Below are 25,049 nucleotides of genomic sequence, written 5' to 3'. Positions count from 1 at the left end.
TGGCTCCTCCTCTCTTGGGACACGTGTCTCGGTGGCCCTGATCTCTGCGGGAGAAGTCTGCGGATGCTGAAGCAGCCCTGCTGTGGGGAGGCCAGACAGAGGAGAGAGATGACAGAGCACCGTCTGCCCCAGGCCCCAGCTGTCTGCATTTCCCCAGCCCAGACTCCAGAGACCCAAAGAGCTGAGCCTGTGGGCTGTCCCGGCCCTGCTGCTGTCTAAGTACAGCTGGGAGACAGCTTGCAGGACAGGGCCTTAGCTGATGCCAGCCAACTGCTAGAGTGGAGAGAGAGACAGACCGACAGACAGACAGAGAGAGAGAAAGAGACAGACAGACAGACAGAGACAGAGAGAAAGAGACAGACAGACAGACAGACAGAGACAGAGAGAAAGAGAGAGACAGACAGAGAGAAACAGAGAGCAAGACAGAGAGAGACAAATAGAGAGACAGACAGAGAGAGAGAGACAGAGACAGACCGACAGAGAGAGACAGAGAGAAAGAGACAGACAGACAGAGAGAAGGAGAGAGAGAGACAGACAGGGAGAGACAGAGAGCAAGACAGAGAGACAGACAAATAGACAGACACAGAGAGAGAGAGAGACAGACCGACAGACAGGCGGACAGAGACAGAGAGAGAGACAAAGAGACAGACAGAGAGACAGAGAGAGAGAGAGACAGAGAAGAAACAGAGACAGACAGACAGACAGAGACAGGGAGAGACAGAGTCAGAGACAGAGAAAGAAAGAGAGAGACAGACAGAGAAAAAGAATGACAGACAGAGAGACAGACAGACAGACACACACACACACACACAGAGGGAGGGAGGAGACTGCTAGTCTTCGCCATTTTAAGGCACTGAAGTTTGGAGAGGTTTGTTACATAGCAGCAGACAGCTACTGCAGATACTGGAACCTGGAATGCAGTGCTACTATTCACAAGAAACACAGACTTTAAAAGCCTGGCAGGAGCCTTGGGAAACTGGAGAAATCTTGACGGTACTGTTAGCAGAAGTGTGACCTTCAAGAAAGCTCCCGGTGAGATTTAAAGGAAAGTGAGAAAGATGCTGGAAGCGGAAGGAACATGGCCGGTTTTGCACCTTTGTGGAAAGCTTAGCAGCCCTGTCACCCGGAGCAACGCCGACACCAGCCAACACGCGTGAGGAGCCGGATGGTCTACGACAGGTCTCGTCAGTGTGTAGGAGTGGACTCCTGGGTCCCTCCACTTCCCCGTGGGAAACATGGGAATAAAGCGGTGAGCTAAAGAAAGACCAACTATTAACTGTAAAGGAGCCTGGGATTTCTGAGTTTGAAAATAAGATTGTTTCTCACTGGGCCATCCAGATAGCAGATAACTCTGAAGTTAAGAAATGCCTGGTAAGCCCAGATTAAATCCGGGGTTATTTTCAAGAAAATATGATCTGAAGGTGAAGCCAAGGTCGTAACTATGAACCACTTTATTAAGACCCAAGAAAAGACTCTAGGTGGTGTTTCATGGATCCTTTCAAAGAAACAAAACCACAAGACACTCTAAGAATATTAGAACTGTATATATAAGATATATAACCATACAATATAAGAACCACAGTCTAAGAATATTAAGGGTATTGCCCTACAGAAATCTTCCAGGAAAAAAAAAAAAAAAAAGGTAGAGAGGAGGTTATCTTAAAGAGATTTGTAAATGTGGCTTTGACTAAAGGAGTGGAATTTGATTCACAGGAAACTCAACAAAGTTTTTAAGGGAATCGTATCAGCATGCAATGAGAAAGGAAGAGTCAGTACAAGATAAAGAGGTTCTGGTGCCTCAGAGTTCTGTGAGCAGGAATCAGGCTGAGAAAACGACCACCCCCCCAAACAGGACTAGCCTCTTGTAGACTAGGAAATAATATCCTAAGGTAAGCCAAGATTCCAGAGCATGGATCAAATGGCCATGGAAAATACTTTCTAGGCACCAGGACTAAATCCTAACCAAGCCACAAGCAACATGCTAGTTGTGAGGAGAACAGGTAACCTGCCTTCAATAGTTTAGGACAGTCCTAGAGGAGCTGCCTACCTAAGGAGCCTGGTCTGAGCAGCTGGGATACGTGGACCGGATTTACACGGTGGGATCTGGAACTGGGACTTGAGCTTGGTAGTGGGGTGAGGCTTTGGGGAGTTCAGGGGAGGGGTGAGTGCATCTTTGAAGCTGCAGCTCCAATACTTTGGCCACCTGATGTGAAGAGCTGACTCATTGGAAAAGACCCTGATGCTGGGAAAGATTGAAGGCAGGAGGAGAAGGGGACGAGAGAGGATGAGATGGTTGGATGGCATCACTGACTCAATGGACATGAGTTTGGGTGAACTCCGGGAGTTGGTGATGGACAGGGAGGCCTGGTGTGTTGCGGTTCATGGGGTCGCAAAGAGTTGGACACGACTGAGCGACTGAACTGAACTGAATGCATCTTCCCTGGAGAAGGAAATGGCAACCCACTCCAATATGCTTGCCTGGAGAATACCACGGATAGCGTTGCTGGGCGGGCTACCGTCCATGGGATTGCAGAGTCGGCCACGACTGAGTGACTGAGCATGCACCCAGACATGAGTGCATCTTCCATGTGGGAGCGATGTGAGCTGTTTTGTCCACAGTCAGAGGCAGTCTGAATTTCCCAAAACTTGGCCACAGTCGAGTTCCCAGTCCCAGCAGGAGGTAGAATCTGTTTGGCGCATGTGTGTGCTCAGTCGTGTCCAACTCTTGTGACCCCGTGGACGGCGGCCCACCAAGTCCCCTGCCCATAGGATTCTCCAGGCGAGAATACTGGAGTGGGTTGCCATTTCCTCTTCCAGGGGGTCTTCCCGGCCCAGGGGTCGACCCGTGTCTCCTGCAAGTCTGCTATAGTGCAGGTGGATTCCTTATACCTTGGAGCCACCAGGGAAGCCCCAGAATCTACCTCATCTTTCCTACACCCGGGTGTGCTTTGGGACTGCCTGGTGGATGGACGTGGTGGGAGTGCTGCTGTGTAACTTCTAAGGCAGGCTCGTCAAAGGGAATGTACTGACCACCGGGCGTTCTCTTTCCTGGGTCATGTGCCTTGGACACGCTGACTCTGTGTGAGAAGCCCAGCCACCCCGCACCTGTCATGCTGCACAAACCAGGTGGAGAGACCCCCTAGACACAGAGACGGCCAAGCAGTCCCAGTCCTTAGACATTCAGGGGCCCCCGGAGGTGCAAGTCACCGGCTTCCAGGTGACTGCAGTTCCCACCTGTGGCTTCATGGAGGACCCTGAGTGACAGCCCTTCATGCAGATGAGCTCAGACCCTGAGACAGTAATAAAATGATCAGGCTCAGATGCTGATGCCGAGAGCTGCCCAAGAAAACCTGTCCTGTGCTGCTGTTTCACCATCCGGTGGTCACCATGTGGGGGGAGGGGAATGTCAGCTCGCTGGGTTTAGAAACTCAGCTTCTGGGAAAAGCTCTCCGCTGGGAGCTTCTCAGCAAAGAAAAAGTGAAGTCACTGCCTGTTCTTCCCTTCCTGGTCTCTCTTTGCAAAGAACAATCCTAGACTTCTAAAAATCGTACTTTCAAATAGTTGGCTCTCGCTTGTTAATAGTTTGCAAACACATGTTAAAATTTACTGGCTCACAAGATTGTTTCCAGCTTTTCAGGCACAAAGATAGTGAGGAAAAAAAAAAAAAAAAGCCCTGGCCAGACGACCATGTTTACTGGATGAAAACCTCTAGGAAAGGCACATGTTGCGAAGAACAGGACTGGGCAGAAAGGAATCTACTTCAGGGGGACCTAACTACTGGCGTCTCTACAATTTTTGACCTTCACTCTCCGGTTGCATCTCTTTGCACTCTACAGCCTTCTGAGTTCTTCAGCAGCTTTATTTCATAAAAGAAAAGATCCTGAAGTTGATTTGTGGTCTTGTTCTTATGAATGGTGTTCACCCAACATTTCAAGCAGTGATCAAATTTCCTTCCTATCTTTTGCAGAAGACAGATAATGGTGTGATACAGTTCTAGGTGCAGAAAACTCAGTATTCCCCTTGTGGTAAAACCATGAATTTGAAATTAGTGCTAATTTACTCTAGCGCCACCACTAAAAGCCTTTGGGTACTTCGGGTAAATTAGCATAGATGCTCTGGGTTAAGGGCTTCCCTGGTGGCTCAGATGGTAAAGAATCTGCCTGCAATGCAGGAGACCTGGATTCGATCCTTGGGTCGGGACGATCCCCTGGAGGAGGGCATGCCAACCCACTCCAGTATTCTGGCCTGGAGAATTCCATGGACAATCCTGGAGAGCTACAGTCCATGGGGTTGCAAAGAGTTGGACATGACTGAGTGACTCACACTTTCACTTTCTCTGAGTTAAAGTCCCCTCCTGTTTCATCACATAAAGAATCTGCCTGCGATGCAGGAGACACAGAAGTTGTAGGTTCGATCCCTAGGTTGGGAATATCCCCTGGAAGAAGGCATGGCAACCCACTCCAGTAGTCTTGCCTGGAGAACCCCATGGACAGAGGAGCCTGACGGGATACAGTCCAAATGGTCACAAAAAGTCGGTTATGACTGAACGACTAGAGACACAGGCATGCCTGTCAAAACAACACCACAATCACCAGCATCTTTATTTTGAAGAGTTGTATATGTTCAACTGAACAAAAGTGTTTAGAAGGTTCATGAAAATTTTTTAAATGTACAAAAATAAAAAAATTTTTTTGTTCTCTTTAAACAAATAAAAAGTTAAAAAAAAATCAGTGCTGTCTATAATGCCATATACAATGACAAGGAGGAACCTGGAGATTGTTCTACTGAGCGCTGCTGCTGCTGCTGCTGCTAAGTCGCTTCAGTCGTGTCTGACTCTGTGCGACCCATAGAAGGCAAGCCACCAGGCTCCCCCGTCCCTGGGATTCTCCAGGCAAGGACACTGGAGTGGGTTTCCATTTCCTTCTCCAATGCATGAAAGTGAAAAGGGAAAGTGAAGTCGCTCAGTCGTGTCCAACTCTTCTCGACCCCATGGACTGCAGCCTACCAGGCTCCTCCGTCCATGGGATTTTCCAGGCAAGAGTACTGGAGTGGGGTGCCATTGCCTTCTCCTCTACCGAGTGAAGTAAGTCAGACAGAGAAAGACAAATAGCATATGGTAACAGTTATATATGGAATCTGAAAAAAAGGGGTACAAATGAGCTTACCTATAACAGGGGAGTAGATTTACAGAATTACAGGAGACAACAAACTTATGATTACCAAGGAGGTAAGGCGGGATAAGTTGGGAGACTGGAACTGACACACACACCACTGTATATCAAGAGATAAGTAATACAGGTCTGCTGTATAGCACTGGGAACTCTACTCAATGCTCTGTAATGACCTACCTTGGGAAAACAAGCTAAAAAAGAGTGGCTGTGTGGACACGTATAATTGATTCACTTGGCTGTACACCTGAAACTAAGACAGCACTGTAAATCTACTAGACTCCAGTTTAAAGAAAACATCAGTGCTGTCAGATCGACTTTTGTGATGATAAGAAATTTCCCACCAGCTGCTCCGGAGTCCTTGGCACTGATGACTGAGAAACTGAACTTTAGACTTTGCTCACTTTTAATTATTTTGAACTGAAATAGCCACTAGTGGGGAGTGGGCACTTTCTGGACACCTTCGGCTCCTGCGATGATGGCATAAAGAGGACCAGGGCCACTGCTGACGGACGGCATGCTAGACGCTGTGGATCGGAGCAAGTGAGCCCGAGTCCTAGAGTGACAGATGCCGGCCAGCACACCTGCTCTACCCAATGAGTCAGGTTACTCTTCCTATCTGTAAAGACCCACTTAAAACACACTGCCGAACGCAGGGATTCACCTGGAGCCTCAGGAGACATGTGATGGCTGTCAAGCCCTCAGGATTAAGGAAGAAGCACTAATGTGGATCGTGAAGAAGCAGCAGATTTATGGACTGGCCCTGCCTCTACGATGTGAGTTCCCCCGGGGTGGGCCGCAGTGGGGAGACACCAAAAGCATCTCAGAACCACCTGTGAGCTGAGATTATATTTTAAGAACCTATAATTTATATAAAAGTCTTGCAAATTAATGATATCACAGCATGTTTTTTAAACAGGCAGCATTTAGCAGCTTTCTGATTCTCCATGTAGAAGGAATCTCAAGAGTTTTACACCTGGGGTCTTTCTTGCTTCCTCTTCATTAATCTTTTTTTTTTTTTTTCCTGTCATTTGCTTTTATGTATATTTTTATCCCCTGTGGTTCTTGACTAACATTTTTAAATTGACATTTGCTTTCTGCTACACATAGGAAAGACTCTCGACTGCAGCCTCAATACTTTGTCTCCCGTCCCTACTGTGTGACGAGTTGGTACCTGACTTCTCCAAATTCTCAATTCCAGGGCAGGTAGACTTCTCATGTACACACAGGCAGAAAGCATGTTTAGGCTTTACAGGCTATTGCAAGGCCTGTTTATACAAATTAATAGAGTTCATGGATGGTGTTCAAATTTGGTTGGGGCTCCATCTTATATACAAGATTGCAAATTTTCCATCTTGTTCAGTACTTTTTTTAAATTTATGATGCTGTCTTGAGTCTATATTTTACATTTTCCCATCTCATTGTGCTGTGCTGTGCTAAGTTGCTTCAGTTATATATGACTCTTTGTGACCCAATGGACCATAACCTACCAGGCTCCTCTGTCCATGGGATTCTCCAGACAAGAGTACTGGAGTGGGTTGTCATGCCCTCCTCCAGAGGATCTTCCCGATCCAGGGATCGAACCTGCATCTCTTATGTTTCCTGCATTGGCAGGCCAGTTCTTTGCCCCTGGGAAGCTCCTCCCATCTCATTAGGCTTAGCCTTTTAGATGCTATTCTTCCTTTCCTAACATATCCCCCCGGCCCCAGTTTTGTTTCAACCACAGTGATCTGCTCTATAATCCACTGTAGAAATCTACAAGTAATACTGGGGAAGTGGGCCTGATCTACCTTCTCAGGGAGCATATTTACAACTTGCGGAGACTATAAGACCCTTCTAGTTTGTCTTGTACACTGAGAAGAAGAGGAGAAGGGCTTGCTCCTTTGGAAGGCCTTCTCTTTCTATTTATTTTCACATCTAAATCCACCTGAAGGCTCTCCTCCAGACGGTTTCTCTCATGTTTTTGCTATGTCCCATATTATCATGATGCTGAAAACACACATTTGTCCTCTTCTCCCAAAGTACTGAATTTCTCCTTCATCTCCATCTAAGCATTACTGTAACGTGACTCATACATGACAACAGCAATTAAAAAAAAATTCTCCTGAAGATCTATTCTTTCTAAAGTAACGGATGAAGAGCGCCTTTGAAGATTACTAGGGTCAAGTCCTTGCTGTGAAAGATCTCACAGACCAGATTTCTGGTCCATGGTCTGCCCATCTCCTTGGTGTCAAAGATGAACTTATGGCTTTGCTGAGCTTTTGCATTTTTGGCTCATTTATTTACCAAAGAATTTGTGTTCCCTCCTCTGTTCATGTAATATTTTCCAATGAAACCTATGCAGCCATCTCATCTAGACTCTCACCTGGCATCACCACCTCTTTCTCTATTTCCCTATGCAGCCGTGGTCTTCTAAAATACTCTGTGTATTTATCTGTCTCTTGTGTTTTCCATCTGTCTCCCCCACTAGAGTGCAGGCCCCAGGAGGGAAGGTATCTTGGTTTGCTTCATATATTGTGCATCCTCCTGGGCCTAGAATGGGGCCTCACATTTCAAGGGTGACAGCTAAAATCTGAGAATTTGTTAAACTTTTCTGCAAAGAAGGACTGCCTCTGCATTTCATAATTCTAAAAATTAGTAATTAAGCAATAACGCCACATGAACTAACCTATGATAAGTTTACTTGAGAATAAACTGTGGTTTTGCCTAAATATGTCTAGACCACCAACGCAGAAACTTTTGTTGTCTGGTCTCCAAAATTTCACTCATCGAGTTCTGCCGAGTCATGTTTCTCCCCTGCGTGAATTGGTTCAGTTACTGTGTGCAGATAAAGCAGGCTTAATTTTTAATTAGGTTGTGATAACAGGGAAGCCAGATGAATCTCTTTAGCTTTCTAATTCGCAGAAGTTTACATGGACTAGCGACCGACTTTCTGAACTGTTCTGTTTGAGGCTCCTCATTGGATGTGGAAGTTGGGATAGGAGTGAAGGAAAGTGATATATAAGTAGCTTTTCCCTAAGAGGCTTAGAGATTTGAATTAATATTCTTTATCTTTAATGATTAAGGGGCCCCTGGCAAGCCAAGGATGGATTTAATTCTATTAGAAATATACCAGGGCGGCAGTGCTGCACGGGGCACCCAAAGGCCGGAAGTCAAGCATCCATGACCCAGCGGGGCAGCCCCTTCCCTCCCCAGGGCTAACCTTCATTCGCCGAGTCCCTCGCTGCAGCCCATAGGCAGGCGCTCACAGCCTCGTAGGAGGCGCTCAGCCGCGTGGCTGGGTCCCTCTTTGGCTTGGGCGGAGGCTGTTTCCGTGGCGACGGGAGGCCGTTGCCGTCATCCAGGCTGAACACCGAGTGCAGAGAAGGGGGCCTGGAGGGCGGACCGGCCAGGGACTGGGTCAGGCCGTCCACTGCTGCGGGGACTGAGATGGAGCTACAGTGGAGACGCCTGGGTCTGCTCTTGTCTTCAGCTCTGTGGGGAGAGAATGAACACGCAGAGCCCCAGCGGAGGGACCCAGAGCCATCATTCAGATGGTAGCAGTGAAGCGGCTCAAGCACACGTCATCTCGGCTCTTGGGTAAATCAGCCTTCCCGCGAGGCTGGAGGATGCCTGCGGGGCTCCGGTACCCAGGGCCTCTAGAGGCAGCCACTCCATCCTTCCAGCCCCGCTTCCCCACAGATAAGCACGTGCGAACCTCATCAGGATTACTTCAGAAAAACATCTCACCCAAACCCAAGACGTCTCAAGGAGTGCCACATTTGCCATCAGGCATTCGCTGAGTCAATTTTTCACACTCCGATTATTAAGCAAATCAAAAAACCAGAATTTCAATCTGAATGATAATTTCTGGGAAATTCATCTTAATAGAGAGTTACTGATGCATCAATTGCTGGGAGTTCATCACTGCTCATCCTTGCAAAAGAGTATATACTTATAATGATCAAAGATTTTCATTTTCCCTGTCTCTCTCTCTCTTTCCCTTGCCATTTAAATTCCATCAGCAATTATTTAATTATGTGCAGAATTGTTATTTTTCTTCTGTGGCTCCATCTGGTTGCCCAATGCCAAGTGAACTGCTGGTATTCAATAAATAAATAGACAAATACTTCTTCACTTAATTTTATAGCAGGCAAATGAATACATGATGAAATTGAGAAATTGGGGTGGCTGTTTAGCTCCAGCAGAGAAAATAATAAATATTATTCTGGAAGTCATATAAAATTAATAGTTATCTGGTTAAAAAAAAATTTCCTTCTGGCTTCACATGTCAATGTAATCGTGTGTGAGGGAGATGCCAATGCGTTCATTTCACAAGGAGTCTCGGAGCATTTGTTTTTATAATTATATCTTTGTGTGGCAGAGAACCAACAGGGCTGGGATCCACTGCCGGGCAGATCAGACGCCCGTGTAGGAAATGAACGAGCTGAAGATGAAAGTGTGGCACTCGGAGGATAATTTGTTTTCCCTGTAATGTTTAATTACAGTTTTCCGTACAAAGGGAATTTTTTCAGCATTTAATCACTGAGATAGTTGAAGCTAATTAGTGAGGGACACACCACCATTTCCACTTTAATAAAAAATCATTTGACATTGCAGTCAAGGCCAAGGGGGGCAGTCATCTGCAGTGAGGAGCAACTAGATATTGCTGTGTTCCTATGGGAAAGTACCTCCCTGAGACTTTGGGAAGGTCATGTACACACTGCTATATTCAAAGTGGAGAGCAACAAGGACCCACTGTAGAGCACGTGGAGCTCAGTGTCACGTGGCAGCCTGGATGGGAGGGGGCTGCGGAGAATGGATACATGTATATGTATGGCTGAGTCCCTTCACTGCTGTTCGCCTGAAACTACCATACACTGATAATCGTCTATGTCCCAAATACAAAATAAAAAGTTAAAAGTCTGGGGAAAAACAATCTTCCTGACAGCAAATTAGGATGGAAAGGACCAGGGAGGGCTATCAGGCACGAGTATCGTCATTTGTCACAGGGAGACAAGAGCGGTGACGTGGAGAAGGACCTGGATTTCTTCACTTGTTTATTTCCAGCTCAGCATCCACCGTGAACTCTAAAAGCTTTCCCTGAAGCTTTCCTTACTGGCAAAGAAGATGAGCGAGCTTCCTAAGGGAAATATAATACAGGCCACCACCGATCAAGCTCACTGCTTTTGTGTTTTTAGAGTGGCTTCTCCATTTTGGGGGTCAAACTTTCAGACGTTTCTGTGAGTCAGCCTTATTTATATATATGACACTTGCGTAAAGATGTCGAGATCCCAGCTATACGTTTTTGCTAAGATGGAAATATTAGAGGACTTAAAACTCGGTTGGTGAGGGACTTCCCTGGTGGCCCAGTGGTAAAGAATTCATCTGCCAATGCACAGGGCACGGGTTTGGTCCCCAGTCCCAGATTATCCCACATGCTGTGGGACAACATGGCCTGGGCTCCATAACTACTGAGCCAGAGCCCTAGATCCTGTGCTTCCCAACTAGAGAACCCACCACGATGAGAAGCCCACTCACTGCACCTCGAGGGTAGCTCTTGATACCCGCTCACGGAAACCAGAGAAAACCAGTGCAGCAGCAAAGACCCAGCACGGCTGATAAAGAACGAAATAAAAAATTAAAAAAAAAAAATCTTGGTGCTGGAGGTGGCCAATGATACAGGCATTAGTGTAGCAATTATTTCACGTGGCCTGAACTAACACACAGAGCATCCGTTTTCTAGAAGGAAAGCCCAGGCAATGTATCCTTTCAGATGTCAGGAGGTTTCACTTTACACAGTGGGCATGCGTATATGAGTGTTCTTCTCCCTATGGTCACGTGTGATTGAACTTTACATTAAGAGCTATCAGCACTGGGACTTCCTTGGGGTCCGGTGGTTAAGACTTCGCCTTCCCAAGCCACGGGGTGTGGGTCTGATCCCTGGTGAGGGAGCTGAAATCCCACGGGCTTCGTGGCCAAAATACAGAAATATGAAACAGAAGCAATATTGCAACAAACTCAGTGAGGACTCTAAAAATGGTCCATATAAAAAACCATATTTTGAAGAGCACTATGGGCATTTTCTTGCTCCCCCCACCCTGATGAACCACATGGGTGATGGGAGCTGGACACCGCCCGCCTTTACCTTTTGGAGCCTTCCTCCTGCTTGCCCCTGGCCTCCAACTTCTCTCTGTGGAAAGCAGCGTTCATCTCGTTCCGAAGCCGGTCATTCTCGCGGGCGATGTCCGAGGCGTTCTGAACAACCAGGGCGTCATAGGTCTTCAGCCCCAGGTCCTCTGTGACCTGCAGGAAGCTGTTGATGGATGTGACCTCCTGCTGCCGTATGCTCCTTTTCTGATGCAAGTGCTGGCGGGCTAAAAATCCTCTGACCACTTCAGTGAAAGAACACAACGGTGGGTCAGAAATCCAGACGTACACCCACAAGCCACAGATACATCATGTCTAAAGAATAAGTGTTAGCTGCTCAGTCGTGTCCGACTCTTTGTGACCCCATGGACTGCAGCCCGCCAGGCTCCTCTGTCCATGGGATTCTCCAGGCAGGAATATTGGAGTGCAGTTGCCATTGCCTCCTCCAAGGGATCTTCCTGACCCAGGGATCAAACCCAGGTCTCCCACATTCCAGGCAGAATTTTTACCGACTGAGCCACCAGGGAAGCTCTAAAATAAAATATTCTTCACCCAGTCTAGGACTTTACTAAAACATTCTAATATTGTCTTAAAAAAGATACCCACACTTTTAGGAATGACAGGAATGGAGGTAAAAACCCTTACCCTGACTGGGCAGGTAATATCCTGACAAAGCTCCCTCCTTCTATGGTAACACAGTCTGGACATTGATGGAAGGAAGTCCAAACCCCAGAGAATTCTGGGTGTGTCCCAATGCACCAACTGCATTATATCAGATTATAACAGAAACCTCTGAGGCCCCTGGAAGTAGTCTCTGAGAATGTCATGCACATACTGTTCACAGGACTGGGATTTAAGTCGTAGAAAAACCAGCTCTGCATTTAAGGCTCTGGGAAGAGATTGTGTAGAAATATGGGGCATCCTTCTGCTTTCTGGGGAAGCAGGGCTAGAAAAACATGCAAGAATCAGGGGAAAAACAGGTGGGTGAACACACTTCGAAATCACTAATATGTCAGTAACAAATGTAAGACTTGCAAAGAAAAATCATGCCCGCTGTTCAAAGGCACTGCCACATGCCAGGATCCCATCCCATCTTTCAAGGCCCAAACTCAACGATCACTGATGTACCCATCCCTTCATTCTGTGGGCTTTCCAGGTGGCACTAGTGGTAAAGAATCTTCCTTCCAAAACAGGAGATACAAGAAACACGGGTTTGATCCCTGGGATGGGAAGTTTCTCTGGAGAAGGAAATGGCAACCCACTCCAGTATTCTTGCCTAGGAAATCCAATGGGTGGAGGAGCCTGGCGGGCAACAGTCCATGAGGTTGCAAAGAATCTGACACGCCTTAGCAACTCAACAACAACAAATCTTCATTTCGTACCCAAAGAAACAGAAGCTTACTGAGGTTAAGAAAATTCCTCCAAGGAGACATGGCCAACCAACAGTAGAGGCCAGGGTTCGAATCTCTGCTCTTACGAGGCCAAACTCCATCATGCAGCCCTGGAGACATGCTCTGGAGCTCTCCAGATGGGTCACAACAGGGAAGGTGTAAGGAAGTGTGTTTGGGATCAATACAAGGAAGACATTTCAAACAATGAGCAAAGCTGGTCAATGGATCAGGCATGTCATGGGAAAAAGGGTCAGTTCCCAGTCCCTGGGCAAGTTAAAAACAGGATGGGCCCTGCTCAGGGAGGCTCTGACAGGTGTGGGGGGTGAGGGGGAGTGGTTTCCAATAGTTGCCCAGATGCGTCTCTTCCCAGTCTAAGTTTCTAAGACTAGAAGGAGTTGTTTGGATTATAGGAAGAGCTATAATTGTAGGGAAAATTAATGTGGGTATGTGCTCAGTCGCTCAGTCATGTCCGACTCTTTGCAATTCCCATAGACGGCAGCCCACCAGGCTCCCCCGTCCCTGGGATTCTTCAGGCAGGAATACTGGAGTGGGTTGCCATTCCCTTCTCCAAATGTGCTATAAAGACACTTTATTCTCCTCTGTAGGGAGGAAATTACCCTGCAAAACATTAAGTGTTTTAAAATATTTCCTGGCTATGGGAGGACAAATGTGTAGGTATCTACATATGTCTAGGATATTTACTGAGATACCTTGACTCTGTTCAAATTGTTAATCAGCCATATCACAATACAAAATGTTTTTGGTTAATAAAAATAAATTAAAAAAATTTTTAAAGGGTGGGAAGGTGGACACAACTTTCTACAATTATGGCTTCAGAGGCAAAAAATACACAGATGTCTAAAATGCTCAAGGGCTCTTTTTTCTCAGACGGCAATACTAAATGTTTAGTTACTCTGAAATGCGGTTGTATTAACTGTAGAAACAGTCATGCTGAACTAATCTAAAAGAGAAAAAGATTAAACAGTGAAAGGTACAATCAGACTTCAGGAATATAAAATGCAGAATAAAACGCAGAAATATTAACCATGTGACAGGCACAGGGAGAGAGAGAAGCAGAAAGCCTCAAACTGGCCAGTTGACTTGCTCATTTGAAAAAGAGAGACTGTGACATTTTGGTAGCTGAAGGGAAGGGTATATTCAAGATGTTTAATCTCTCAGAATAAAGAGATGGTTAACGTGGACAAGCCAGACTTCTGACCTCCGACTACAGAAGGACAATTCACTGGATTTGTGTTCACCCGGGAATCCTCTGTCTGCTGTTCAGACTCTGTTTTCCTGCACTTCACGCCAGTGATCGTCAAAAAATTTTATTAAAATTGTTATAGGAGTTGCTAAAATGTGGCATCTTTACTACGAGACAACTAATGAACTAAATCTGCCACAAATAGGTAATTGATTGTCTCTTTCTGACAATTCCATGCAGGGTAAAATGAAGGTATACAGTCAGAGGAAAATTTCTGTTGGGAATAATCTGTAATTGAAATGATTAAACTTAAGGAAGTTACAGCTTTCTTCCACCTAATATTTACAAGGAAAACCTGAGAACCCTTGAAAAACTGGAAATGACTCCAGATGCTATAACTTCTGAGTGAATTTCACATGTGCAAAAAGGACCGAAGCTATGGTTCCAAGAGATGTAAAAATAAAAATCAGTAAGTAAATACTTTGCATCGAAGAGCCTGTAAATTAAAAAAAAAAATGCTTTTACAGCCATTATTTCATTTATGCGATAGAAAATTATGGTTTTTATCTTGGTGCCATTTTTAAAAACCCATTCTCGATTTTTATCATTAGAGCTAAGGAAAGAACCACGGTTCTGCTCATTTCTTGTTTCAGCTCTGCAGGGCTCAGAGACTTAACACTGGTAACCAACCCGAGGAGGCACTTCTAGTGGGCACCCCTGCTGGAGGGCAGAGTGCACAGTCCTCTAATTACACGTTCCAGGAGAATGTTCATGCTAGTTGCTCAGTCGGATACAACTCTTTGAGACTCCATGGACTGTAGCCTGCCAGGCTCCTCCGCCCATGGGATTTCCCAGGCAAGAATACTGGAGTGGGTTGCCATTTCCTCCTTCAGGGGATCTTCCCAACCCAGCGATCGAACCCAGGTTTCCCACATTGCGAGCAAACTCTTTATCATCTGAGCTACCAGGGGAGCCCTGAAAGAGTGATGTGTATAACAAGGGGGTGACTCCACAGCCCAGGGCCTAGCATACTCAGTCCCACCTCCAGCCCGAGGCTACAAATACACGTTCAGATTCAGCGGGTCTGGGGCAGGCGGAGCCTGAGACTCTGCATTTCTCACCAGCTCCCAGGGGATGCCAGGTCTGACCACACAAACAGGAACTGCAAAGGTGGTGGTCAAGAGTGGACCTGTGAGCCCAGCCTTTCCCTACACTGTGTATATAAGCTATATGTGTGCTTAGTCACTCAGTCGTGTTCGACTCTTTACAACCCCATGAACTGTAGCCGACCAGGCTCCTCTGTCCATGGGATTCTCCAGGCAAGAATACTGGAATGAGTTGCTACTTCCTTCTCCAGGGGATCTTCCCAACCCAGGAATCGAATCTGCGTCTCCTGCACTGCAGGCAGATTCTTTAACATCTGAGCCACCAGGGAAGTCCGCAAAGGAGGCCAGACCAGCCTAACCCAGACAGAAGCAAGGAGTGCACATAGCTGGGAGTTGGCCCTTTCCTCACCAGAGGCTCCTCCCACCACCCCGATCTCCAGGCTGGTCAAAGTGACCTCAGGGGACCAGGCAGAGAGCCTGCCATGTGGTCTGGGGTTTGGAGGAGTGGCTGCCAGAGGCTGACTGCAGGAGTAGCCCAGGAATCTGAATGCAGAGCTGCACCCAAGTGTCACATGGGGCTTTTCCCCCCCACTGCAGGTGTGGAGGTGCCTTCTTCTTGTCCTGTGTTTCTTGCAGGATCAACAAACTAGTTATTTTCAAGGTGTGCATGTGTGCGTGATCAGTCACTTCAGTCGTGTCTGACTCTTTCCAACCCCATGGACTGTAGCCTACCAGGCTCCTCTGTCCATGGGATTTTCCAGGCAGAATATTGCCATTTCCTCCTCCAGGGGATCTTCCCAAACCCAGGGATCAAACCCTTGTCTCCTGTGTCTCCTGCATTACAGGCGCATTCTTTACCCACTGAGCCAACAGGGAAGCCCATTTTCAAGGTGAGGGATGCATCCATTAAAAGATACGTATATTCCCTCTTCCAAATGATGGCTTAGGTGACAATGAGGCACAGAACTGCAGATGGAATGACCATGGAATAAAGCACACTCTGATCTAGAAACAGGTAAACAGCCAACTTAGCCACAGTGCTTTCTGAACTCCGGAAACCTATTTATTTGCCCAAAGGTGGTGCCATGGGATGGATAGACGTAGGGCCATGGCAGGGTCCTCTCTAACGTAGGTCCCCCAAAGATTTAAATGTGGGGGTTCACTCAATGGTTTGTATTTCACAGTTCAGCAAAGTTCAGAACTGTGACTGCACTGTGACTGTGAAATGTGTGACTGTTACCTTTTTGGCAGGTGATAATTTTTCTCTGCAGCTGGCGGCACAGATCGTTCAGCTGGCTGGCGTGCCAGTATTTCAGGAACACTTTCCGAACTCCAATCTAAAACGCAAACAGCAGGGAGACATTTAGCAGCAGGAAGATGCCAAAATAACAACGGGAAAATATTCAGGCAAGAGATTTTTTTTTTTTCTTTTCAGAAAAGGATTAGCAGGAGCAAAGCTAACAAAAGTAATTCCAGTACCTCCTCTGTTTTTTTAAAACATTTTTCCACTTAATCAAAATCTCAAAGCTTTTGCCCTAATAAGTATGTTTTCTGTATGTAAACAGTGTCACTAACGTTTGCAAATACCCATCCACTGCAGTTGGGGTGGCTGCGCCAGGCAGTCGAAAGGAAAACACTGGTCTTGACTCTTTACTGGAAGATACAACCATTCCCATGAATGAATTCCTAAGTTCCAGAGCTAAACTCTTATCTTTCCTCTTTTTCAATCCTTTTCTTTCCTCATCTCACAGTAAGGAGGGCAAGTCTGTGAAAAGGGAAAAAAACCAACCAACAAAAAGACCATAAACAAAACCTACTTAAAGCTGACACATGGAACTGTTTCATGGCAATGGTTTTTTCCTACTACTCCATGTATTATTATAAACCAAGTGTTTACGCAACTGCAACTGTAGAACTTCAGCACAAAAGTAAAGCGTCTCCACACAGTCGTCTCTGAGCAATAATCTCGAGGTCTGCCTGAACAGTAGCCATACCATGAGCATTCTTATCTAGGGTTTGAAAAACGGAGTTTAGGCATATTACCGAATCAGCTTCTACTGAAAGCTCTGGTGGTATACAAGTTGGCCCAAATGTTCCACTATTGATGAAGACAGCTGCCAAAGAATGTTCTTAAAAACACATAACAATAAGCCACAGCCGTGCATTTTCACGATAATTTTCTGGTGTGTTATGTTTATTTTCTCAGAATTCACAGGACTGGGGTAGGTGTGAGGACTGTCCTTCAGAATGGAAATGCTTACAGTCTCTTCGGGGAAGCAGAAGTGAATCAGTGCAGAAGAGCCTGGGAAATACTAAGATGAAGGGGCTGTGGATGCTCAGAGATGATGTTCTGTTAGATAAGAAAAAACACGGCCTGGGCAGACCTTGTGATACTGTTCATGGTCATCTCCTTAGCACTGGAGACAAGCACCATGGAACACGTGCTCCCAAGCATGGGCTGTGAGCACTGACACGCTGACCCTTGAAGCCTGTGGCCGACCTCACAGGGACACGAGGCTGGCACAGGTCTAAACACCATTAGGTATCAGAGAGGCTGACAGGTCAGACTGGTTATCAGACTGCAGAGCCTGAGGTGATGTTATGAAGCTTTTCACATGGAAGCTGAGTTGACTCCCAGACATACTTTGTCACATTCCAGAGATCAAACCAGTCAAGCCTATGGAAATCAACCTGGAATATTCCTTGGAAGTACTGATGCTGAAGCTGAAGTTCCAATACTTTGGCCACCTGATGCGAACAGCCAACTCTTTAGAAAAGACCCTGATGCTGGAAATGATTGAGGGCAGGAGGAGAAGGGGACGACAGAGGATGAGGTGGTTGGATGGCATCACTGACTCCATGGACATGAGTTTGAGCGAACTCAGGGAGATAGTGAAGGACAGGGAAGCCTGGCGTGCTGCAATCCAATGGGGTTGCAAAGAGTCTGACATGACTTGGCGACTGAACAACAACAGTCTTTCCATCTAGCTCTCCTGTAGGCCAGTTTGCTGTGTTCATGAAACAGTTTTGCAAGAGATTGAGACCTAAATCTTGCATTACAGCAGTTGAGCTAGCTCTTTGAACGGGCAGGGAAAGCCCTCTCCACTCTCCTGTTTCTGAGGCTCCTGGTTGACTAGATGTCCTCCTTCATTTACTTTTCTTTTTGTTGGTTGAAGTACGAGGCAGGCACTTGAGTGGGTGGCCACAGAGAATTGGTACTTTTCTCCCCATTGTATTGCCATTCTGTCTCCCCAGTTATTTTCCATAATTCATAGTGTTTTTTTTTTTTTTTCTTCCCAACTGCTGACTTATTTTGGCAGTCAACAGGAAGAACAGTTGGTACTGTCTGTGAGCACCACGGAGCAAATCTGTGAGACAGGCACTCGGTGCGGGGTGGGGGGGGCATGTCATCTTCTGTTCATTGTCGATTGTGGAATGTAACTCACTGTGGATGTATGTGTGCTAAGTCGCTTCAGTCATGCCTGGCTCTTTCTGACCCCATGGATTGTAACCTGCCAGCCTCCTCTGTCCATGGGATTCTCCAGGCAAAAATACTGGAGTGGGTTTCCATGCCCTCCTCCAGGGGATCTTCCAGACCCAGAGATCAAACCCATATCTCTTATTTCTCCTACACTGGCAGGGACTTCCCTGGTGGCTCAGATGGTAAAGAACCTGCCTGTGATGCAGGAGACCTGGGTTTGATCCCTGGGTTAGGAAGATACCTGGAGAAGAGAATGGCTACCCATTCCAGTATTCTTGCTTCAAGAACTCCATGGACAGAGGAGCCTGGCAGGCAGGCTACAGTCCCTGGAGTCACAAAGACTTGGACATGACTGAGAAACTAATACTTTCGCTTTACCACTAGCACCACCTGGGAAGCCCATGTGACTCACGATAGGAAACTAAATCCGCAAAGCAAAATCTATGCAGACTTGGATTCTGAAACAAAACTCTCAAAGCATTATAGGTAGCGATGCTATACAGCAGGCAGCCTCAGTATGACCACTGCAGGGTGCTCGCCATGGGGGAGCCCTCAGAGTGGAAATGCAAGGGCTGGAATATAGTTCTTCTCCCTTAATTCAGTGGAGACCATGGGTGGGAAGAGAGCTGGGTGGGATGGCGAAGATCTCTTCTAGTGATATTTCTAACAGCCACTCCAAAAATTCCAAGTAGGTGGATCTTGAGAACTTTGCTAGATTTGAGGATACAAAAAAAATTTCCAGGGATGATGGGAAAAGATGAAAGTGGAACAGGAACACTAGGCAAGGAGCAGAAAACGACAAATAGGCTTGAGTGGAGAGGCAGGAGGGAGGAGGCCACGCCTGTCCCTGCTGGCCACACTGGGAGGCACATCCCAGGGAAAGCAGAGACACTTTCCTGTGAACATGGGGCATACACTGGGAAACTGAAGAGGAGGCCATCTAACTTTGTACCAATTATTCTGGAAATGTATGAAGTTCCAGAAAGTAAGAAAGAGAAAAACAAGTATCATATATGAACACATATATGTGGAATCTAGAAAAAATGGGACAGCTGAGTCTATTTGCAGGGCAAGAATAGAGACACAGATGTAGAGAGATGTGGAGGCCGGGTGGGGAAGGTGGGGTGGGGTGAACTGGGAGGCTAGGATTGACATATATGCACTTCCAGGTGTGAAACAGGTCATCATGGGAAGCTGCTGTATAGCACAGAGAGCTCAGCTCGGGGCTCTGTGATGACCTGGAGGGGTAGGATGGTGGGGTAGGGAGTCCCAAGAGGGAGTGGAAATATGTATGCATAACGCCGATTCAGTTCATTGTACAGCAGAAACTAACACGACATTGGAAGGCAACTATAGCCCAATTAAAAAAGCAAGAAAAGCCTGGCTTGAGAATGGATTGTTGGGCATGGTTTTGGCAGGACACTATAATGGGATCAATGATTCAGGTTTGGAAGGTTCCACAGCTGCTGCTTGTCTGTTGGCTGATTTCCATTTGTCCTGGGCCCCGCCTTCAGGAGTGGATTTTTGATGCCTGTTTCTTCCCTTCTGGTAGGGCTTGCATGACCTTCATCTGCTTTCCCAGAGTAGCCGATGAATGACCCTTAGATTCTCTCAGCATGCTGCAGTAGGTATTCACCACTGCACGTGGATATTTACATTTCCAGAAGAATGTGAAGAAATACTCCTGAACTTCACAAGTGGTAGGGTTGTGAGGAAGGTGACCGATTAGAAACAGAAGATGAGGAATTGTGAAGTCCTGGTAAAAGATGAGTCAGAGAAACAGATGATAATGTCTTCCAGGATGAAAAGAAGGTATGATGAACACCGAACACATAAGCCAGGACTGGAAGTCATTCAGCAAGTTGGAAATAAGACCTGGGACTCAGTAGGTGATAAGAATAAATGATGCCGGGACTAAATGAAAAAGACAGAAGACAGAAGGTTGGGCACGATGATGTAGCTATTTAGCTGATCCTTCTCTTCCTGGATAGCTCAGTTGGTAAAGAATCTGTCTGCAATGTAGGAGACCCTGGTTGAATTCCTGGGTCGGGAAGATCCCCTGGAGAAGGGAAAGGCTACCCACTCCAGTATTCTGGCCTGGAGAATTCCATGGGGTCGCAAAGAGTCGGACATGACCGAGCGACTTTCACTTTCACTTTGTCCTCTACCGCGGGCTTTCCAGGTGGCCCTACTGTCTACCGTCCGTGGAGTCTTGAGGAATTGGACGTGACTGAGCGACTTCACTTTCACGTTTCACTTTCATGCATTGGAGAAGGAAATGGCAACCCACTCCAGTGTTCTTGCCTGGAGAATCCCAGGGATGGGGGAGCCTGGTGGGCTGCCGTCTATGGGGTCTCACACGGTGGGACACGACTGAAGCGACTTAGCAGCAGCAGTGGTAAAGAATCTGCCTGCCAATGCAGGTAGATGTAAGAGACGTGGGTTCCGTCTCTGAGTTAAGAAGGTCCCCTGAGGAGGGCAGGGCAGGCCACTCTAGTATTCTTGCCTGGAGAATCCCATGGACAGAAGAGTCTGGCAGGCCACAGTCCATGGGGTCGCAAGGGTCGGACATGACTGACCAACTAAACCACCACCACCACCATCCAATAGGCAGATTCATTCAGTCATTCTTTATTTTTATTGTTTAACCACATGACTTATCTATGGGTTGCTTATGTCTGGAGATGCTCATTGAAATTTTTGCCTTCTTATACTGTTCATGGAGTTCTCATGGCAAGAATATTGGAGTGGTTTGCCATTTCTTGCCTCCAGATTGAAGGCAAAAGAAGAGGGCAGTAGAGGATGAGACAGATGGATAGCATCACTGGCTCATCACCAACTCAATGGACCTGAACTTGGGGAAACTCCGGGATAGTGAGGGACAGGGACACCTGTCCATGGGGTCGCAAACGGACACCACTTAGTGACTGAACAACAACTAAACTTGTTAGCATTTGCTTGGCTATGCTGGCTGAGGGAGCTTTCCCCAAGACAGCAAATTGAGAATAGGGCCATGGTTGTGATAAGCAGGACATTATGAACAGAACCACACGGTATAACTGAGAAAAAAAAAAAGAGCATCTTATTTGTTGACACCATGCTAGGATATGTGGCCTAGATGGTAAAGAATCCACCTGCAACGCAGGAGACTCGAGTTTAGTCCCTGGGTCGGGCCTGGAGAAGGGAATGGCTACCCACTCCACTATTCTTGCCTGGAGAATCCCAAGGACAGAGGAGCCTGGCGGACTACATCCATGGGGTCGCAAAGAGTCGGACATGACTGATAGAGTAACATTTTCACTTTCACTATGATAAGATATAAGAACTTAATGAAGCATTACTGAATGTACTAAACATGTAGTCATTTCAAAGAGACTGTAAAATAAAATATCCCAAATTTTATTCTTCAAAAATATGAAACAGATTCACCCCAAAAATGTTTCTTTCTCCTTAAAAATGAAATTAGCCATTTAGTAGTATTTCAGATTCCTTCTTCAGAAATTATTCCGAATAATACATTTCAGTCCTTAAGGCCTCGGCTCTCAATGATACCAAGGATTACTGTTGCTGTTTGGTCACTCAGTCATGTCCAGCTCTTTTGTGACCGCATGGACTCTAGCCCACCAGGCTCCTCTGTCCATGGGATTTCCCAGGGACGAATACTGGAGGGGCTTGCCATTCCCTTCTCCAGGGGATCTTCTGACGCAGGGATCCAACCTTTTTCTCCTACATTGCAGGTGAATTCTTTACGGCTGAGCTACCAAGGATCTATACTAAGGATTAGTAGGACATAAATCAAGGAACCTATCTTCATCAGGAAAACCCAGACAAGATCCCTGCGTTTTCAGGCATTTACTTTGTCTATTAATGACACCGACAAGGAGAAAAGTGTTGGTCATTTTGATTTCGTTTGCGTGCTGAATTCATACACATTTACTCTGAAATCAGTGCCTTGGTACGCTGTATCAAATCCAGTAAATTAAGATTCATCTGAATGAGACCAAATGTCGGGAGCACCTCCACTCTTGACTTTGGTTGCATTCTCTTCTAAAAAGCTGTTCTCACAACCAGAGAAAAGGAGAGCCTGACACGTTCTCCCACCCAGCCCTCCCCATGTACACCCTGGAGGCAGCGTGTTCCTATCTGAGACGAAAACCTTAATGTCATCCTGACTCCTGTAAAGTAAGCCATCTGTGAGTAGAGTCATCGCTATTTTTATTAGAAAACCATTAGGTGTTTTTTTTCTTTCTTGAAGGGACAGATTTTAAAAGATCAAACAAAATTGTCATTGATGACTTTGAGAGTTTCAACGACTGATACAGTTTTTAGGGGTTTTTCAGGGATGCAGGCTACGGAAACAGAGACAAGGCTGGATGGGCGGTTGCCATGCAGCGCAGGTGGCCTGGAGGCTGCGCTAGAGATGCTGAGGGCATCTGCGAGGTCCCTACCCTGCCTCCCTGTCCTCATCCTCAACTCTGACTGTCACTTCCAACCAGAGAGGCAGACACGGAGGGCTGCCCTTCTTGGAAAGAGGAGAGGGTCCCACACTTCCTGCTTCCGTGGCCTCACTTTTTCAGGGGCGTCCTTCAACACTTCACCACCCTTTCTGCATCACTGGCCTCACCTTTTTAGGGACATTCCCCCATCCGATCACCCCTTGCTGTTTGGAAGATCGTGGGCAAAACTACCTTCAGAAAAGCCATCTGTGAATTAGAGTCACCACTGTTTTTATTAGAAAACCATTAGGGCTTTTGTTTTTGTTTTCTGAAGTGACAGATTTTAAAAGATTAAACAAAATTGTCATTGATGACTTCAAACGTTTCAATTACTGATACAGTTTTGAATGTATCTTTCTAAACACCAGTCTCATTATGTTCTGTTGTGGTTCAGTCACCCAGTCATGTTCGACTCTTTGCGACCCCATGGACTGCAGCATACCAGGCCTCCCTGTCCCTCACCATCTCCTGAAGCTTGCCCAAGTTCATGTCCATTGCATCTATGCTTAAAATTATTTAGTAGCAGGTCATAATTTCCAAGATCATGCTCAAACTCTCTTGAAATGTTTATTAGACTTTCTATAGTACAAGATCCTTTTCCAATGCAATTGAGTTTATTCTCAAATTATATCATCTTTCTTATTGTTTCTAAATAGGAACATTTTTCTCCTTCTGGCTTAACATATAACACTGTATTTTTCTTCATCTCTCTCTCTAAATCATCTGCTAGAATGGCTCCTATTCATCCTTCAAAACCCAGATGGCTTCATGAACTCTCAGCCTAGTGGGTACTTTATAATAATGAATCATTAAAGTCATATATCTATGTCAGTAATGTACCTTGTAGATATCTCTATCTTCTAATGTACCTTCTAGAGATATCTCTACAGTGGAAGGCCACTGAATTCCCATTTTTGTCATTATTGGAATACCTGTTGGAATGTTCAACTTGACTGTGAAATATTTGTGGGCTAGGATACTGTTGGAAAAATATAAAGGGCACAATTTACACATATTAGGTGAAGGAAAGCAGATGGCATGACAAAATGGAAAAAACAGAATTTCAAAGAAAATGATTTTAATGGATAGTAGCTACAATGTTAGCTAAGATTTTTAAAATTATTTATTTCAAATAATTGAATCTTAAAAAAAATAAATCCATTTACACTATGCGAATGCATTCATTTAAGAAAAAAATGTGTCTAATGCAGCTGGAGAAACAGATGTTCCATGTCATATTTCTGGCGCCATCACATTCTGGTATAAGATAACTGTATCCAAAATCTAGGACTCCATCCTCTAATTCTTTACCTGCCCTTGGCTCACCTTGCCACTGCCTCCAGTCTGTTAACACCCTAGAAACCTTTCCATGATTTTGTATTGCCTGTAAGCTAAAACGCATGCTTTGGGGTTTGGCATTCAAACGCCCTCATAATATGATCTTTATTAATCTCTGATGGCCTAACACTTTTTACTCCTCTAAAAGAGACGTTATTGACTTGAGATTCTAACTCCCCACGCACTGAGGGCAGAAACCCATGGGAGCCTTGTGTCAAGGGCCCGCAGCAGCTGAGCAGTGTTCTTAGTGAACAATGTCACCGCTGTGGCCACTTTTCCGTACGTGCCATCCCTGTATATCTGTGTCTGCGATTACTGGCAGCTTTTTGTTAATAGTTAGCACAGGTTAGATCTGACTGAGAAGGAGTTTACTGTGGGGGCTGATATTTTTGCTGCAAAATGCTGTACCCTTGTTATTATAGATAAAAAATTACTCTTTGAAATTTTTAATCTCCTTGGCTCTAAAAACACTAGCATTATTCAAATACAAACTTCCCACATAAAGGCAAGATATATAAAATCATAGCTGGGTTAAAAGTAGTCAACTTCTTTCACTGTGATGTTGGAATTTAAAGTGCCCTCCCAATGTCAACCTGTTCAGTTTTCAAAACAGCTTTATTGACAACGACAAGGACAACACACTGTCTTATGTGTTTTGATGTCTGTGCCTCTCTCCCATCAGACTTGTTCCTCTCCCTGCTGATCTGAGAATGTCACTGTGCTCCTGTAAAACAGT

At 45.9% G+C, this 25,049-nt stretch overlaps 1 protein-coding gene across 2 annotated transcripts in view; it reads right to left on the bottom strand.

The window, feature by feature from the left end:
• The window catches only part of MYO16 (myosin XVI), a 519,851-nt gene that overhangs the window by 62,057 nt on the left and 432,745 nt on the right, over nt 1-25,049 (bottom strand). For both annotated transcript variants that reach the window (XM_086328670.1, XM_086328671.1), the window contains 3 exons: nt 16,239-16,335; nt 11,296-11,542; nt 8,371-8,642 (listed from right to left, as the gene is read on the bottom strand). In XM_086328670.1, the coding sequence (XP_086184796.1) occupies nt 8,371-8,642; nt 11,296-11,542; nt 16,239-16,335 (616 nt within the window). The remainder of the gene's footprint in view (nt 1-8,370; nt 8,643-11,295; nt 11,543-16,238; nt 16,336-25,049) is intronic.

This window comes from Bos grunniens, chromosome 12 (genome assembly GCF_055505025.1).
Source record: "Bos grunniens cultivar Pamir isolate PY7600 chromosome 12, Bosgru_T2T1.0, whole genome shotgun sequence".
In the NCBI taxonomy this organism is placed as follows: Eukaryota; Metazoa; Chordata; class Mammalia; order Artiodactyla; family Bovidae; genus Bos; species Bos grunniens.
Note: the sequence above shows the minus strand (reverse complement) of the source record. Positions and strands in the feature narration are given on the sequence as shown.